At 37.9% G+C, this 19,574-nt stretch overlaps 1 protein-coding gene across 2 annotated transcripts in view; it reads right to left on the bottom strand.

Annotated features, from left to right (window-relative positions):
• Positions 1 to 19,574, bottom strand: part of KLHL1 (kelch like family member 1) — a 525,596-nt gene that overhangs the window by 54,948 nt on the left and 451,074 nt on the right. For both annotated transcript variants that reach the window (XM_055426442.2, XM_088842848.1), the window contains one exon: positions 9,990 to 10,152. In XM_055426442.2, the coding sequence (XP_055282417.2) occupies positions 9,990 to 10,152 (163 nt within the window). The remainder of the gene's footprint in view (positions 1 to 9,989; positions 10,153 to 19,574) is intronic.

The following is a 19,574-nucleotide window of genomic DNA, read 5'->3' as shown; positions in this document are numbered from 1 at the left end:
CTAACTGGTACAACCACCTCCTCAGAGCTCCAGATCACAGGCCAAGGATCCCCTCTTTCACATCAGAAATGCCAGCTCCAGCTGAGCAGGGTTTTAATCACAAATGTCTGGATTTCAGCTGCACAAGGCCTCTCTGATTTTCTAAATCTTAATAATTACAATCCCCTCTTAATTTTCCAACACTAGGGACAATAGCCGGAGAAGGCAATGGCAAGCCACTCCAGTACTATTGTCTAGAAAATCCCATGGATGGAGGAGCCTGGTAGGCTGCAGTCCAGTGGGGTCGCTAAGGGTCAGACACGACTGAGCGACTTCACTTTCACTTTACACTTTCCACTTTCACACTTCACTTTCCACTTTCACACATTGGAGAAGGAAATGGCAACCCACTCCAGTGTTCTTGCCTGGAGAATCCCAGGGACGGGGGAGCCTGGTGGGCTTCCGTCTATGGGGTCACACAGAGTCGGACACGACTGAAGTGACTTAGCAGCAGCAGCAGCAGCAGGGACAATAGCTGTTTCATTTAGTTGATACGCTTACGGTATAGTGTTCTTTGAAAGAAAGTGAAGTTGCTCAGTCATATTCAACTCTTTGTGACCACATGGACTGTAGCCTACCAGGCTTCTCCATCTGTGGGAACTTCCAGGCAAGAGTACCAGAGTGGGTTGCCATTTCCTTCTCCAGGGTAATTTCCCGACCCAGGGATCAAACCCAGGTCCCCCGCATTACAGGTAGATGCATTAGTTGCTTTTTATACCTACTTAACAAAAATTATACTTTGGCCACCTCATGCGACGAGTTGACTCACTGGAAAAGACTCTGATGCTGGGAAAGGTTGGGGGCGGGAGGAGAAGGGGACGACGGAGAATGAGATGGCTGGATGGCATCACCGACTCTGTGGACGTGAGTTTGAGTGTACTCCGGGAGTTGGTGATGGACAGGGAGGCCTGGCGTGCTGTGATTCATGGGGTCGCGGAGAGTCGGACACGACTGAGCGACTGAACTGAACTGAACTGAACAAAAATTTATATTAGATTATCTTCATGTAGAATAACTGATAAATGACTGCTGTGGTTTGTGTCACTTGACTGTACATTAACTGATAGAAAAAATCTCTTTAAGAATACAGGTATGAAATTTAAAAACACATTAAAGGTGAAAAACTTCTGGACTTATCACACATCTAGCTAATAAAAAAAATGACAGCAGATTAATAATCACTGTTTAACTTTAATGATACATGGCTTTGACATTAAACTAGTCAAACCAATTTACAACAAATGAGTGAAGACAGGAAAGTTTCATTTACATATAAGTTCTATTAAATTATATAATCAATATATCCCTCCTGGAAAGTAGTAGTAGTAGTATATTACTAATAATAAAGTAAGATGAATTTACCTAAAATAATTTCTAGAACATATGAAGAACTCTACAAAGCAAAATGAAAGATAAAATAAAGAAACTCCTCCCATGGAAACAGGAAAAATACTTAGGCATATACTTTAGTTAGAAAAAATAAATAGATAAGTATATAAAAAGTGTTCAATCTTAGTCATTAATTGAATATTATCCACTAGAATAGAATAAACCATAAAAGATAAAGACTAGCATTACCAGTAAGATATGGAGTATCTAGAATACTTACATACTGTTAATACATACATAAATTAGGAAAAGCACTTTCAAAATTTATTAAACACAAGTGTACTGGATAACCAAGCAATTGCTGTTCCATGTCCAAACCCAGCTAAATTGTGTATGCATGCTCACAAAGGACGTATATATTTGAAGATGCTCACAGCAGCACTATTCTTAATAAATAAGAAATGGAAACTATTAAAATGACAATTTTGTTATGTGCTAGGGCAAAACAAACTACAAGACAATTATTAATACTATTTTGTGAAATTCTGAATTTCAAGACAAAATAAAACTAAGCATATGCTAGCAAGTTAGTGCTCAAAATCCTGTAAGCTAGGCTTCAGCAGTGCATGAACCTAGAGCTGCCAGATGTACAAGCTAGATTTTAAAAAGACAGAAGAACTGGAAATCAAATTGCCAACATCCATTGGATCATAGAAAAAGCAAGGAAATTACAGAAAAAACATCTATTTCTGCTTCATTGACTACACTAAATTCTTTGTGTGGATCACAACAAACAAAAATTCTTAAAGATATGGGAATACCAGACCAACTCACCTACCTCCAAAGAAACTTGTATGCAGGACAAGAAACAACAGTTACAATTGGATATGGAACAACAGAATGGTTTGAAATTGAGAAAGGAGTGCGTCAAAGCTGTATGTTGTCACCCTGCTTATTTACCTTCTATGCAGAGTACATCATGTGAAATGCTGGGCTGAATCACAACCTGGAATCAAGATTGCTGGGATAAACATCAATATTCTCAGTTATGTAGATGATACCATTCTAATGGCAGAAAGCAAAGAGGATCTAAAGAGCCTCTTGAAGAGGGTGTTAGAGGAGAGTTTAAGAGCTGGCTTAAAACTCAACATTTAGAAAACTAAGATCATGGCATCTAGTCCCTGCACTTCATGACAAATAGCTGGGGAAAAAGTGAAAATAGTGACATTTTATTTTATTGGGTTCTAAGAAAATCACTGTGGATAGTGGCTGCAACCATGAAATTAAAAGAATAAAATAAATAAATAAATAAAATTTCCTCTTGGAAGAAAAGTTATGACAAACATAGACAGTGTATCAAAGTAGAGACATTATTTTGCTGACAGAGGTCTGTAGAGTCAAAGCTATGGTTTTTCCAGCAGTCATGTATGGATGTGAGAATTGGACCATAAAGAAAGCTGAGACCACAGAGAAAGATTGCGGTGCTCAAGAATACTCTTGAGAGTCCTTTGGACAGCAAAGAGATCAGACCAGTCAATCTAAAAGGAAATCAACACTGAATATTCATTGGAAGGACTAATGTTGAAGCAGAAACTCCAATACTTTGGCCACCTGATGAAAAGAGCTGACTCATTGGAAAAGACTGCTTCTAGGAAAGATTGAGGGCAGTAGGAGAAGAGGATGACTGAGGATGAGATATTTGGATGGCATCACTGGCTCAGTTCGGCTCAGTTAGTTCAGTTCAGTCTCTCAGTCATGTCCGACTCTTTGCGACCCCATGAGTCACAGCACGCCAGGCCTCCCTGTCCATCACCAACTCCCAGAGTTCACACAAACTCATGTCCATCGAGTCAGTGATGCCATCCAGCCATCTCATTCTCTGTCGTCCCCATCTCCTCTCGCCCCCAATCCCTCCGAGCATCAGAGTCTTTTCCAGTGAGTCAACTCGTCGCATGAGGTGGCCAAAGTATTGCAGTTTCAGCTTTAGCATCAGTCCTTCCAATGAACACCCAGGATTGATCTCCTCTAGAATGGACTGGTTGGATCTCCTTGCAGTCCAAGGGACTCTCAAGAGTCTTCTCCAGCACCACAGTTCAAAAGCATCAATTCTTCGGCAATCAGCTTTCTTCACAGTCCAACTCTCACATCCGTACATGACCATGGGGAAAAAAATAGCCTTGACTAGACGGACCTTGGTTGGCAAAATAATGTCTCTGCTTTTTAATGTGCTATCTAGGTTGGTCATAACTTTCCTTCCAAGGAGTAAGCATCTTTTAATTTCCTGGCTGAAATCAGCATCTGCAGTGATTTTGGAGCCCCCCCAAAAAAGTCTGATACTGCTTCCACTGTTTCCCCATCTATTTCCCATGAAGTGATGGGACCAGATGCCATGATCTTTGTTTTCTGAATGTTGAGCTTTAAGCCAACCTTTTAACTCTCCTCTTTCACTTTCATCAAGAGGCTTTTGAGTTCCTCTTCACTTTCTGCCATAAAGGTGGTGTCAACTGCATATTTGAGGTTATTGATATTTCTCCCGGCAATCTTGATTCCAGCTTGTGCTTCTTCCAGCCCAGCGTTCCTCATGATGTACTCTGCATATAAGTTAAATAAGCAGGGTGACAATATATAGCCTTGACGTACTCCTTTTCCTATTTGGAACCAGTCTGTTATTCAATGTCCAGTTCTAACTGTTGCTTATGGACATGAATTTGAGCAAACTCCAGGAGCCAATAAAGGACAAAGAAGCCTGGTGTGTGAGTCCATCGGGTCTAAAGGAGTGAGACAGGAACAGAACAGCAACAAGCCAAGTTCAAATTAATGAATAAGAAAACAAGAAGGAAAAAAGTAGAGCTTCATTATATGCACATATTTGATTAAAAAGAAAAACAAAAACAAAAACAGAATAATGACCCTGAGAACACCTAAGACAAAATGAATAATAATGTTAACACCTAAATATAGGAAATGAGGAGGAAAATAACCATATGAAAGTAGATATTATAACACATAATCAATTATTTTATTAGTCATAGGATTGGAAGTAATGTAAAACTGCTTTCTTTAAATATAAGAATCTCAGTAAAATATAACTTTTAAATGGAATATATGTGATTATATATATATAATTTTTCTATCATTTCTCATGCTCAAATATCTATACTTCTCATGTTTGTAGAAACATAACAGATATATTAAAAAAGCCTTTCAATTTATAAGAAAAGCTTCATATCATCATGGAAAATGTTAGGAAATTGATTTTCAAAACCATTAGTCCATGTAGACCAAACAGATAAAAAATAGACTATAGAATGCAGCAAAATGTTAAATGAATAATTAAAAAAACATTTGTTTTATTCTATGCAAATAATAATGATTACAGTCATGATATTTATTTAAATTACCATATAATAAGAAAATTAAGAAAACATAATTTTATACATTTCAAGAAAATTTAATAAAAATTAATTATACCAAATATGATTTATTTAAAGTAAAATTTCCATTAATGAAATTATAGACAATGATAAGATCTGGTCCTTAAAATCACTTGGTATAAGTATCTTAAATAAAAATTAATGTCACACAGACACCAAAGTATTAAAGTTTCCCAATTAAAAGACAGGTGAGGTCACCTGATATTAATATTTATGTTGTTATTCTAAAAATAAAAGGGATTCATTAAAAAGAAGCCAAGCATAAATATTAAGAAATAAGAAAAATAATTTCATTTACATTTAGTTTACCATGTTTCTCTTCCTAAAAAGTCTATCATTATAAATTGAAAAAAATATAAATTTTGAAAATATATATAAATTGAAAAATAATATAACTGACATGTGCATTTTAGTAAGGTGGTTACTATAAACATAAATAGTTAAACTTTCTTCTCTATTGCACTATTAAATGCATAATTAATACATACAAATATGTAAACCAAAATATAATATCTGAGATGTTCAAAAATACAAAAGAATGTGAAGAAAGCTCAGAAAGAATAATATTAAACCTATACTCAAAACCACTAAACTACATTGGGGCTTCCCAGGTAGAACACTGGTAAAGAATCCACCTGTCAATGCAGGGGATGCAAGTGAGGTGAATTCTATCCCTGGCTGGGAAGATCCCTTGAAGTAGGAAATGGCAACTCACTCCAGTATTCTTGTCTGGAAAATTCCATGGACAGAAGACTGGCAGGCTACAGTCCATGGGGTCACAAACAGTAGGACAAAACTGAGTGACAGAGCATAAACACATGCACAAAATAAACAGAGACTAATTTTAAAAGAGAAAAGTAAGGTTGTATTATCAGATGAAAAGATTTCAAATGTATAGATCTAACATTTTCTCTAATTATTCTGGAAATATTTATTTCTAGGCAAATTCCTAAATGGATTCTCAGAAAGTATATATGACAGTAAGAATATAATTTTAAGATGTTAGTTGATCAGTCATGTCCAGCTCTGTGACCTCATGAACTCTAGTCTGTCAGGCTCCTCTGTCCATGGAATTCTCCAAGCAAGAATATTGGAGTGGGCAACCATTCCCTTCTCCAGGGAATCTTCCCACTCCAGGGATCAAACATGAGTCTCCTGCATTGTAGGCGTGTTCTTTACCATTTTTACCAATGGATCTTTACCATTGCAAGCAGATTCTTTACCAGGAAATCCTAATTTTAAGTGTACAATAAACCTAAATGAAAACTGAATCTTAAGCCTGAAGAAATCACAGATTGATAAATAAATAAATATGAAATTTGAGAGTCCAAAATATATGCAATTAAAATCAGAAATGGACACAATATGTTAATATTGTTGAAAGTAGAAAATATTGTTATATTCTGTAACACATATACACACATTTGATGAAATACAATGAGCAATTTACTCAAACTTAGCCTCATACTAATAAAAACATTTTACGTTAAAACAATTATTTTTCAAAACAAATCATGATAATAAGTTATCGGTCATGAAGCAAGACATTTTTTGCATGATACTATTGAAAAAGCATTTTGGTGAATCCTATGAAAGACAGGGCTCCCCAGGTGGTGCCAGTGCTAAAGAACTGGCCTTCCAATGCAAGAGACATAAGAGATATCAGTTCGATCCCTGGAGAAGGGAATGGTAGCCCTCTCCAGTATTTTTGCCTGGAGAATCGCATGGACAGAGGAGCCTGGTGGGCTACAGTCCTTGGGGTCACAAAGAGTTGGACATGACTGAAGCGACAGCATGCATGCATGTACCAAAGACAAAGTTTAAATTAAAATAGTCCTTTGAAGCTAGAAAATATTTCAGTCCCAATTGGCTTGCAATTCACTTTGTAGAAATTCTTCCTAAGGGTACAGTTAGGAAGCTGCCCAAAAGTTTATATATAATGGTATTCAATGTATCTTTTCATGTATAATATCTACATTTGGGGATTATTTTAGACACCATTCCATTCCATTCCATCGCTCAGTCGTGTCCGACTCTTTGCGACCCCGTGGACTGTAGCCTACCAGGCTTCTCCGTCCATGGGATTCTCCAGGCAAGAATACTGGAGTGGGTTACCGTTTCCTTCTCCATTTTAGACACACATCACTGTAAATATGTGTTTTAGATATTTTGGATCAGAGAAGGCAATGTCAACCCACTCCAGTACTCTTGCCTGGCAAATGCCATGGACAGAGCAGCCTGGTAGGCTGCAGTACATGGGTTCGCTCGGAGTCAGACACTACTGAGCGACTTCACTTTCACTTTTCACTTTTATGCACTGGAGAAGGAAACGGCAACCCACTCCAGTATTCTTGCCTGCAGGATCCCAGGGATGGGGGATCCTGGTGGGCTGCCGTCTATGGGGTTGGACACAACTGAAGCAACTTAGCAGCAGCAGCAGCAATTTTAGATATTAAAAGTCAGAGACTAGTGTAAATAACTTATAAACAGAAAACTCAATTAAAGACAACTGAGAGATCGAAATGGGGAGCTCTTACACCCTATAATAATATCAGAGCCCAACAGAAAGAAAGGCTTCCCACCTGCCAGTGCAAGAGATGCAAGAGATATGGGTTCCATCCCTGGGTTAGGAAGATGCCCTGAAGTAGGAAATTGGCAACCAGCTCCATTATTCTTGCCTGGAGAATTCCATGAACAGAGAAGCCTGGCAAGCTACAGTCCATTGGGTCGCAAAGAGTTAGACATGATTCAACACACATACACACATACACAACAGAAAGACTCTTTTTTTTCATGAAAACGACTAAGCCAGGGAAAAAAACACTGTTTACCCTAACCTTCTCAACTTCCTTTTTCTCTATAAAAGCTTTCTCTTCCTCTTACCCTTTGGGACATGCATATGCTCACCATTATTGTAGATCCAAAATTACAATTCTGTGCTAATTCGCAGAAGGCAATGGCAAGCCACTCCAGTACTCTTGCCTAGAAAATCGCATGGACAGAGGAGCCTGGTGGGCTGCAGTCCATGGGGTCGCTACTAGTCGGACACGACTGAGCGACTTCACTTTCACATATTGGAGAAGGAAATGGCAACCCACTCCAGTGTTCTTGCCTGGAGAATCCCAGGGACGGGGGAGCCTGGTGGGCTGCCGTCTATGGGGTCGCACAGAGTCGGAGATGACTGAAGTGACTTAGCAGCAGCAGCTAATTCTGAATAAACCTGCCTTTTCTGGAGTTATATTTGACAGTCTGCTTATTTCAGGTCAGCACTAGTTACTTAAATTTATAGTGTTTGCTTACATTTATAATGTTTTGTGTGTTTTTTGGGGATTTTTTGACATAAAATAAATTACTCTATAGACATTAAAATGTGAATTTCCAGTTTTTAAAGTCAAAGAATGCATGTATGTACAATTTAGGTGAGAGAAGCAGTTTATTTATATTTTAACAGTGGAATACAATAATAACTTTATAGTTACATATATTTAGGAAAAAATTGTCAATGGTAATTAAATTCTCAAAAGTTATTACTTTAATTGGATGTGTAATTATTTCAGTACTTATTCAGTAAATAGATTGAATGTGTATTATGCCTAAGGATACAATAATGAATGTTGCAGATGGATACCAATATTTATTGACCATGTATATCTAGTAAAAATAGAAAACAATAGCATATGTAATTTTATGAACTGCAAACAATTTGGGATAGTGTGCAGAGTGGTCTATTTTAAATAAGAGTAAGAGTAAATAACTATGTGGACAGATTTTGAGATGAAATTTGAGCAATGATAAAAGCCCAAGCATGTGAAGATTGTAAGGAATAGCATTTAGGCAATAAAAAGAGTACACTCAAAGGGATTGAGTGGAGTTAGAGTTGCTGTATTTGAAGCAAAGATGAAAGGACAATTTGGCTGATGTATTGAGAAAAAAATGTAGAGGAGGCAGAAACAAGATCCAGTGGATGACTTTAGGTAGAGATAGGCATTGTATTCTAATTTTAAGATGTTCTTGAAGAGAACTGATATGTTACCTGCATTTGTAAAGCAGCTCTGGCTGCATTAGCAAATGGACTTTAGGGGGAAGAGAAGGAAGGAGACTGGAAACTTCTGCAATAGTCCATGCCAGAGGTGTTATTATATTTGTTGAGGGCAGAATTTCTCATGGCAGTGAGAGGGAGTGTATTTTGCCACCCCAGAGGATATATTAGACAATATTTGGAGACTTGGTTACCACATTGGGCAGGTGGCTACAGCTGGTATCTACTGGATAGAAGCCAGTCTGCTGCTAAACATTGTACATGCACAGGACAGAGCCTCACAGATAACAAAGAATTATCTGACTCAAAATATCAAGTGCTGAGTTTGAAAATCCTAGACTTAGTGTGATAGGCATGGAAAAGGAGAAAAGTAGAGAGATTGATACAATCAGGCAAAAAACATTAAGTACCAAACTTTTTGTAGTCCTTCAAAAGGCTCCTCAGGCTATTTCACCAGAAATGTTAAAATATACAGTTCAAATAATTATCATGAAATATATTTAATACTTTCAAACAAGCAATTAAGATTAAGAAATTTGAGGATTTTTTTGTTTTTTGTTTTGTTTTCAACTTTTTTTTGGTTATTCTTCTTAATTTTTATTTTATGTTGGAGTTTAATCCCTTGGTCAGGAAGATCCCATAGAGAAGGAAATGGCAATCCACTCCATTATTCTTGCCTGGGAAATCCCATGGACAGAGGAGCTTGGTGGGCTACAGTCCATAGGGTCTCAAAAGAGTCAGACACAGTTTAGCGACTACATAACAATAGTTAGCAATATTAGTTTCAGGTGTGCAAGAAAGTGATTTGGTTATGCACTTACATGTATCTTCTTTTTCAAATTATTTTCCCATTTAGATTATTACAGTGTATTGAGTAGAATTCCCTATTCTATATATTTTGGGGTTTGGGGGGGCTTTTGGTCATTTTTGTTATTTTTGTTTGGTTTTTATTTTATAAGAAGTGATAACTGGTAAAATACACAGTCTTGAACTGTGAATAATCCATGAAGACTAAACTTAAAATAAAAATCAAAACCAAAATTTTTAAAAAAGAGTTTTTTCAGCAGTTTGCTAAAAGTTATTTTAAAAGAACATTCACTCAAAATCTTTTTTCAGATTAAAAAGAAAGAAAAAGGAAGTCTACTCACTTGCCATTCAATGCTGCCACACCAACTGTGCTTCGGGCAATTGACATGCTAGCTACAAATGTCCACTGCTGACTCTGAGGATCCCACCTCTCCACTGTGTTCAGATAACTCCAGCCATCATGGCCTCCCACAGCATAGATAGGGCCTTCCAGTACCGTCACACCTGCAGTAAAGGAGAGATAAAAAGTGAATGAATCATGGCACAATGAGGTTCTCAAATCAAATTAACAGGAAAAGCTGTTATTCAGCTGTTATGTCATTCAGAATAGACTATCAGTTAACAAATGATTTCACTGAGATCGAAACTGCTGCTGCTGCTAAGTCGCATCAGTCGTGTCCGACTCTGTGCAACCCCATAGATGGCAGCCCACCAGGCTCCCCCGTCTCTGGGATTCTCCGGGCGAGAGCACTGGAGTGGGTTGCCATTTCCTTCTCCAATGCATGAAGGTGAAAAGTGAAAGTGAAGTCGCTCAGTCGTCCGACTCTTAGCTACCCCATGGGCTGTAGCCTACCAGGCTCTTCTGTCCATGGGATTTCCCAGACAAGAGTACTGGAGTGGGGTGCCATTGCCTTCTCCGGAGATCGAAACTAGTCACTATTAATTGAACCATTTCATTCACATGAAAACATAAAGGAATTCATCTAAATATTATGACTTGGATGCTTTATGAAGGAAAATATATTTTCTTATTTATCATCATATGAAGATTCAAAATCTAAAAGTCAGAGATAACTGACTTTTAGATTTTGAATCTTCATATGATCATGGGATAGGGAGGGAGGTGGGAGGGGGGTTCAAGATGGGGAACACATGTACATCCGGGGCAGATTCATGTCAATGTATGGCAAAACCAATACAATAATGTAATTAGCCTCCAATTAAAATAGATAAATTAAAAAATTTAAAAATAAAGTATAAAAAAAAAGTCAGAGACGATGCATCTTATGCCTCTACTTTTGAAGACTGTTTCTACACTGCAGTTTAAAGTACTTTTTTTCACATTCAGCAGAACTGCATTAAGCAGTGTAATATAATTAGTTTGAATTTCAGGTTAGGGTCCTCTAAGTTTTGGCTCCCCTGTCAAGACATAATAAATGTATCTAAAGCTTAGAGAATACAATGCCTCTTTTCTTATAAGCTGAAATTGTTAAACACAAGCAATTAAATTATTTATGAGTCATCAATAGAAGATATATACAACTTTTACACACTGTTTTTTCCCCTGTCAATTCACTTCTATATTAGATGAATTTTCTTAAATGTTAAACAATCACTAAGTATTTAAATATTATGGTTATATTTACTGAAGTTGCCCCATTATCTATTAGGGGAATTCTGGTGAATTTTCCACAAGTTTCAAAGCGCAATGTCAGATTGTTAAGAACTCTGAAGTATCTGTGATTCTTACCCTATTTGCTAGCTGACAAGTTAAACTGCCACAGAAGTATGTATATTGAGAGAAGACACAGGCTCCTGGGTCATAGAAGAAAGATAGTTATTACCATAACAATGGCAATAGAGTATCAACATTTTTTAAATCAGTTCTCCAAGCCCCAATTTCCCAGTCTTGGTTATGCTAAGAGGACTTTTACATCTCCTTCACGTTGACCAGACTTGAGGCAGGATTCTCCTGCCTCTAGAATCCTGACCTCACTTTCCTTAAAGCACTTACTTTAAACAACTTGTAATTGCAAATTGCAAGTTTTCTGTCCCTTTGAGAAGTTAGTCTTTTAAAAAGTCTATTGCCAGTGTTACAGCCCCGTACTTTCTTTCTCAAGAACCTAGGAATATAATCAACAAGAAAGTTAATGTTTTTATCTCCCAGTTTCTGTGCAAGAGTAAGAGCTTAACTTCAACTGACACCTTGCTTCAAGTTTAAGTTTACTTCTTGTTTGGAAGAGGGGAAATTCAATTTACCTTTATTTAAATAAGGCCAATTTGCAAACATTGACTACCTATGATCCACCCATGCATTCCAGCTCTCAAAACTCCCCCCTCCCCTTTGTTTTAGTGTAGATGCATTCAGCCTCAATTCTGGCCTCTTTTCCTTATTGCGATAGTACTGAATAAAGTCTTCCTTGTCTGTTTATCTGGATCATGGAGAAAGCAAGAGAGTTTCAGAAAAACATCTATTTCTGCTTCATTGACTATGCCAAAGCCTTTGACTGTGTGGATCACAATAAACTGTGGAACATTCTGAAAGAGATGGGAATCCCAGACCACCTGACCTGCCTCTTGAGAAACCTGTATGCAGGTCAGGAAGCAACAGTTAGAACCGGTCATGGAACAACAGACTGGTTCCAAATAGGAAAAGGAGTGCGTCAAGGTTGTATATTGTCACCTTGCTTATTTAACTTATATGCAGAGTACATCATGAGGAACGCTGGGCTGGAAGAAGCACAAGCTGGAATCAAGATTGCTGGGAGAAATATCAATAACCTCAGATATGCAGATGACACTACCCTTATGGCAGAAAGTGAAGAGGAACTCAAAAGCCTCTTGATGAAAGTGAAAGAGGAGAGTGAAAAGGTTGGCTTGAAGCTCAACATTCAGAAAACAAAGATCATGGCATCTGGTCCCATCACTTCATGGGAAATAGATGGAAAAACAGTGGAAACAGTGTCAGACTTTGTTTTTTTGGGCTCCAAAATCACTGCAGATGCTTATTGCAGCCATGAAATTAAAAGACGCTTGCTCCTTGGAAGGAAAGTTATGACCAACCTTGATAGTATATTAAAAAGCAGAGACATTACTTTGCCGACCAAGGTCCGTCTAGTCAAGGCAATGGTTTTTCCCGTGGTCATGTATGGATGTGAGAGTTGGACTGTGAAGAAAGCTGATCGCCGAAGAATCGATGCTTTTGAACTGTGGTGTTGGAGAAGACTCTTGAGAGTCCCTTATACTGCAAGGAGATCCAACCAGTCCATTCTAAAGGAGATCAATCCTGGATGTTCATTGGAGGGACTGATGCTAAAGCTGAAACTGCAATACTTTGGCCACCTCATGAGACGAGTTGACTCACTGGAAAAGACTCTGATGCTGGGAAAGGTTGGGGGCGGGAGGAGAAGGGGACGACGGAGAATGAGATGGCTGGATGGCATCACCGACTCTGTGGACATGAGTTTGAGTGTACTCCGGGAGTTGGTGATGGACAGGGAGGCCTGGCGTGCTGTGATTCATGGGGTCGCGGAGAGTCGGACACGACTGAGCGACTGAACTGAACTGAACTGAACTGTCTGTTTATCTATTACAACTTTTTTTTTTTGGTTTGACAATAGATGAAATCTGTACATTCAATAGGTTGTAAGTTAATTTGAAGTTGGAAGCAAATTAATATATAATGGAAAATAAACTTATACACCCATTGCTCCAGAAGGAGACATTCTCTTCATGCTTTTAAGTATGACCACCTTTTGCTATGGAGAAAGGAACTATCTTTATCTTACTAGTCTTTTCTGTTATAAAAATTGGGGGGAGGGGAAGTCACCGTCTTGTTTAAAAGTTGTGCAAAAATGTGAAAGACTTATGGAGAATTGTGGCTCGACACGGATGTGAAAGTAAAATGATAGTTTTAATCTATTCATGGATTTATTAACTTATTCAACTACTGTTCATTGAATGTCTACTATGTGTTAGGAATTTTTCTTATCTCCAAAGTGCCAAGAACATATAGGTGAATAAGAAAAAGTCCCTGACCTCACTGAACTTACACAGTCGTTATTAAATACTTAATTAAAATGGAATAAGTGTTACAGAACCCAGGGGTCTGTCTGCTTGCTGCTCAAAAGCCATCAAAGAGGCCAGGTTGGTGGAAAGTTTGGTTTATTTGAATGTCAGCAACCAAGGGACAGGATGAGAAGGGCAGTTGACTGTCCAAGTAGCCTACTACCCACCATTCCCACAAGAGCTTTTATAGTGGAAGGAGAGAAACACCACAGTCAGTTATGACAGTCATCTTGAAGTTGGTCACCAGTGGACTGACCAGCATCATCTTGATTGTTTTAAATATAGTTAGTCTTCAGTTCCAGGGTAGTTTTATTGCATTTCTTGAGGCCAGTTCTCAGAATCCTGGCGGCTTATGTCATGACTACAGTCTGGTTATCATGTAGTTAAATTCTCCACCTGGTGGAGGTTTCAGTTATCTCTAAGATAGCTCACAAGATATGGTTAAGAATATTACCTATAGTCCTGCAGAAGGAGGTGAATGTCTTAGATTATGTTTAATGACTATAATATTTTTAATGGTCTCCTTTGATTGTTTTCCTTTGTTTTGAGTGTTTTCACTTCTCTGATTAAACTTATTATTTGACAAAAGTCAGGCTGAGGACATGGGAGGGGTCAAGCGCCTTAGGGTCTTGCTTCATTTCATAAATACATTATTCACAGCAGCAAGGTCTTTTTTTTTTTTTTTTTTCTCTAGTGTTTTTATTTATTTTTTTTTTTTATTGTAGTTAATTTATTTTTTATTGGAGGCAAATTATTTTACAATATTATATTGGTTGGTTTTGCCATACATTGATGTGAATTTGCCCCGGGTTTACATAAGTTCCCCCTCCTGAACCCCCCTCCCACCTCCCTCCTCCCTTTATCCTCCCTCTGGGTCATCCCCGCATGCCAGCCCCGAGCATCCTATAACATGCATTGACCCTGAACTAGTGATTCGTTTCACATATGACAACATAGGTGTTTCAATGCCATTCTCCCAAATCATCCCACCCTCACCCTCTCCCATAGAGTCCCAAAGACTGTTCTATACATCTGTGTCTCTTTTGCTGTCTTGTATACAGGGTTATCATTTGCATCTTTCTAAATTCCATATATATGTGTTAGTATACTGTATTGGTGTTTTTCTTTCTGGCTTACTTCATTCTGTAAGAAAACTACAGGCCAATATCACTGATGAACATAGATGCAAAAATCCTTAACAAAATTCTAGCAATCAGAATCCAACAGCATATTAAGAAGATCATACATCATGACCAAGTGGGCTTTATCCCAGGAATGCAAGGATTCTTCAATATCCGCAAATCAGTCAACGTAATACATCACATTAACAAACTGAAAAATAAAATCATATGATTATCTCAATAGATGCAGAGAAAGCCTTCGACAAAATTCAACATCCATTTATGATAAAAACCCTCCAGAAAGTGGGAATAGAAGGGACATACTTCAACATAATAAAAGCTATATATGACAAACCCACAGCAAACATTATCCTCAATGGTGAAAAACTGAAAGCATTTCCCCTAAAGTCAGGAACAAGACAAGGGTGCCCACTCTCACCACTACTATTCAACATAGTTCTGGAAGTTTTGGCTACAGCAATCAGAGCAGAAAAAGACATAAAACGAATACAAACTGGAAAAGAAGAAGTAAAACTTTCACTGTTCGCTGATGACATGATCCTCTACACAGAAAACCCTAGAGACTCTACCAGAAAACTACTAGAGCTAATCAATGATTACAGTAACGTTGCAGGATATAAAATCAACACACAGAAATCCCTTGCATTCCTATACACTAATAATGAGAAAATAGAAAGAGAAATTAAGGAAACTATTCCATTCACTGTTGCAACGAAAAGAATTAAATACTTAGGAATATATCTACCTAAGGAAACAAAAGACTTGTACATAGAAAACTATAAAACACTACTGAAAGCAATCAAAGAGGACACTAATAGATGGAGAAATATACCATGTTCATGGATTGGAAGAATAAATATTGTAAAAATGAGTATACTACCCAAAATAATTTATACATTCAATGCAATCCTTATCAAGCTACCAAAGATATTTTTCACAGAGCAGCAAGGTCTTGAGTGGCTCCTATCAATTATAAGAAAAAAAGGACAAAGGAGACAGAGAGGAAATGTTCAGATGGGTTGGAGGATTTTTCAGAAGCTTCGGGTATCTGAAAATTATGAGTGAAGAGTGTTTCTAGGAGGATGGGTCAATTATTTACCTGCCTATTTCTTACCAAGTCCAAGTTTCTACTGGATTTGGAAAGAGAAAAGTTACTGTTGACTTTGAAAGTAGGTTCCGTACCAGTACTTTCAGTTCAGTTTAGCTCATTTGCTCAGTCATGTCCGACTATTTGTGACCCAATGAACCTCAGCATGCCAGGCCTCCCTGTCCATCACCAATTCCTGGAGTCCATCCAAACCCATGTCCATTGAGTCAGTGATGCCATCCAACCATCTTATCCTCTGTCATCCCCTTCTCATCCTGCCCTCAATCTTTCCCAGCATCAGGGTCTTTTCAAATGACTCAGTACTTCGCATGAGGTGGCCAAAGTAATGGAGTTTCAGCTTCAATATCTTTGCTTGCAATGAACACCCAGGACTGATCTCCGTTAGAATGGATGGTTGGATCTCCCTGCAGTCCAAGGGACTCTCAAAAATCTTCTCCAACACCACAGTTCAAAGCATCAATTTTTTGGTGCTCAGCTTTCTTTATAGTCCAACTCTAATACCCATACAAGATCACTGGCAAAACCATAGCCTTGACTAGAGGAAACTTTGTTGACAAAATAATGTCGCAGCTCTTTTTTTTTCTCTTTATTTATTTATTTGGAGGCTAATTACTTTACAATATTGTATTGGTTTTGCCATACATTGACATGAATTCGCCATGGGTGTACATGTGTTCCCCATTCTGAACCCCCCTCCCACCTCCTTCCCCATCCCATCCTCTGGGTCACACCAGTGCACCAGCCCCAAGCATCCTGCATCAGGCATCGAACCTAGACTGGCAATCCATTTCATATATGAAGTCTCTGCTTTTTAAAATGCTGTCTCGGTTGGTCATAACTTTCCTTTCAAGGAGTAAGCGTCTTTTAATTTCATGGTTGCAATCATCATCTGCAGTGATTTTGGAGCCCAGAAAAATAAAGTCAGCCACTGTTTCCACTGTTTCCCCATCTATTTGCCATGAAGTGATGGGACTGGATGCCATGATCTTAGTTTTCTGAATGTTGAGCTTTAAGCCAACCTTTTAACTCTCCTCTTTCACTTTCATCAAGGGCTTTTTAGTTCTTCTTCACTTTCTGCCATAAGGGTGGTGTCATATGCATATCTGAGGTTATTGATATTTCTCATGGCAATCTTGATTCCAGCTTGTGCTTCTTCCAGCCCAGAGTTCCTCATGATGTACTCTGCATATAAGTTAAATAAGCAGGGTGACACTATACAGCCTTGACATACTCCTTTTCCTATTTGGAACCAGTCCGTTTTTCCATGTCCAGTTCTAACTGTTGCTTCCTAACCTGCATACAGGTTTCTCAAGAGGCAGGTCAGGTGGTCTGGTATTCCCATCTCTTTCAGAATTTTCCACAGTTTATTGTGATCCACACAGTCACAGGCTTTGGCATAGTCAATGACACAGAAGTAGATGTTTTCCTGAACTCTCTTGCTTTTTCGACGATCCAGTGGATGTTGGCAATTTGATTTCTGGTTTCTCTGCCTTTTCTAACACCAGCTTGAACATCTGGAAGCTCATAGTTCACATATTGCTGAAGCCTGGCTTGGAGAATTTTGAGCATCACTTTACAAGTGTGAGATGAGTGCAATTGTGTGGTAGTTTTAGCATTCTTTGGCATTGCTTTTCTTTGAGATTGGAATGAAAATTGACCGTTTCCAGTCCTGTGGCCACTGTTGAGTTTTCTAAATTTGCTGGCATAGAGTCACTTTTGCAGCATCATCTTGCAGGATTTGGAATAGTTCAAATGGAATTCCATCACCTTCACTAGCTTTTTCATAGTGATACTTCCTAAGGCCCACTTGACTTCACATTCCAGGATGTCTGGCTCTAGGTGAGTGATGACACCATCATGATTATCTGGGTTGTGAAGATCTTTTCTGTACAGTTCTTCTGTGTATTCTTGCCACCTCTTCTTAGTATTTTCGGCTTTTGTTAGGTCCCTACCATTTCTGTCCTTATTAAGACCATCTTTGCATTAAATGTTCCCTAGGTATCTCCAATTTTCTTGAAGAGACCTCTAGTCTTTCCCATTCTATTGTTTCCCTCTATTTCTTTGCATTGATCGCTAAGGAAGGCTTTCTTATCTCTCCTTGCTATTCTTTGGAACTCTGCATTCAAATGGGTATATCTTTCCTTTTCGCTTCCCTTCTTTTCACAGATAGTTGTAAGGCCTCCTTAGACAGCCATTTTGCTTTTTTGCATTGCACTATACAAGTTTTGTCTGGTGACTATTTATTCAGTTATATACTCTATAAAAATACTTGATCTGTGATGGTTTTAATTTTGAGGTTACAGTAAGTCCCCTACATATGAACTTGCCTGAGAAGTATTCTTGCCTGAGAAATCCCTGTAGCCTGCCAGGAATTTTGTACTTTATATTGCTGTTTAGTTGCTTACTCATGTTAAACTCTTTTGCAACCCCATGGACAGAGGAGGAATTTTATAGACGAGAATATATGAAGGTCCTATAAGCACATAAAATGTTTGATATAGCTGGTAACCAGATTAATCAGGACATAAAAATAAAACATCTTTGAAAGAAAGTTTTTGACAGCCATACTTTACTATTTTTAAAATTTTTAAAGTGTTTCAATGTCAAAAACTTAAAAACATTTAAACAGATATTTTCATTATGAAATTTTTATTTAAGTATACCACTTTAGAAAGAAATTTAACAATATTTAGTGAAAGTATTAGGATCTAGTTTTTATAAAATTTTAAATACTTTATAATATTTTAATGGGGAATATACACAATAAGCATACAAATATAACTTAATGATTTTATTTATTAAAATTATTTAATTAATCAAGGTATTTCAAGTGAGAATATCAGGGCTAGGGGTAGGAAAAAATTATTGTGTCTTCTCCCTTTCAAGTTATGTTTATACCATTCATTCAGGTTGTTAGGTGAAGCATTCAATTATTATTTGCCATTGCACATACTATTACATTGTATGAATAAGCAACTTTTATGTGTCCATTTCATTGGTATCTTAAGTGTTGATAGAAACAGCAGAAGATTTTTGTTGTCATCACTGACAATAGAGGGTAATTGCCTGAGCTCAAATTTCAGGTGTTTCTACCAGCTGTGTGACACTGAAAAAAAAAACCCTTATGTCCTGCATCTCAGTATACTTATCTTTTAAGAGTGCCTCAGTTCATGTCTGACTCTTTGCAACCCCATGGACTGCAGCACACCCGGCTTCCCTGTCCATCACCATCTCTTGGAGCTTACTCAGACTCATGTCTATTGAGTCGGCGATGCCATCCAACTATCTCATCTTCTGTTGTCCCCTTCTCTTCCTGCCTACAATCTTTCCCAGCATCAGGGTCTTTTCCAATAAGTCAGTTCTTCGCATCAGATGGCCAAAGTATTGGAGTTTCAGCTTCAGCATCAGTCCTTCCAATGTATATTGAGGACTGATCTCCTTTAGGATTAATTGGTTTGATCTCCTTGCAGTCCAAATGACTCTCAAGAGTCTTCTCCAACACCACATTTCAAAACCATCCATTCTTCAGTGTTCAGCTTTCTTTACAGCCCAACTCTCACATTCATACATGACTACTGAAAAAAAATAGCTTTGACTAGATGGACCTT

This window comes from Moschus berezovskii, chromosome 13 (genome assembly GCF_049115385.1).
Source record: "Moschus berezovskii isolate FMDL1 chromosome 13, NW_MosBer_1.0, whole genome shotgun sequence".
Lineage (NCBI taxonomy): Eukaryota > Metazoa > Chordata > Mammalia > Artiodactyla > Moschidae > Moschus > Moschus berezovskii.
Note: the sequence above shows the minus strand (reverse complement) of the source record. Positions and strands in the feature narration are given on the sequence as shown.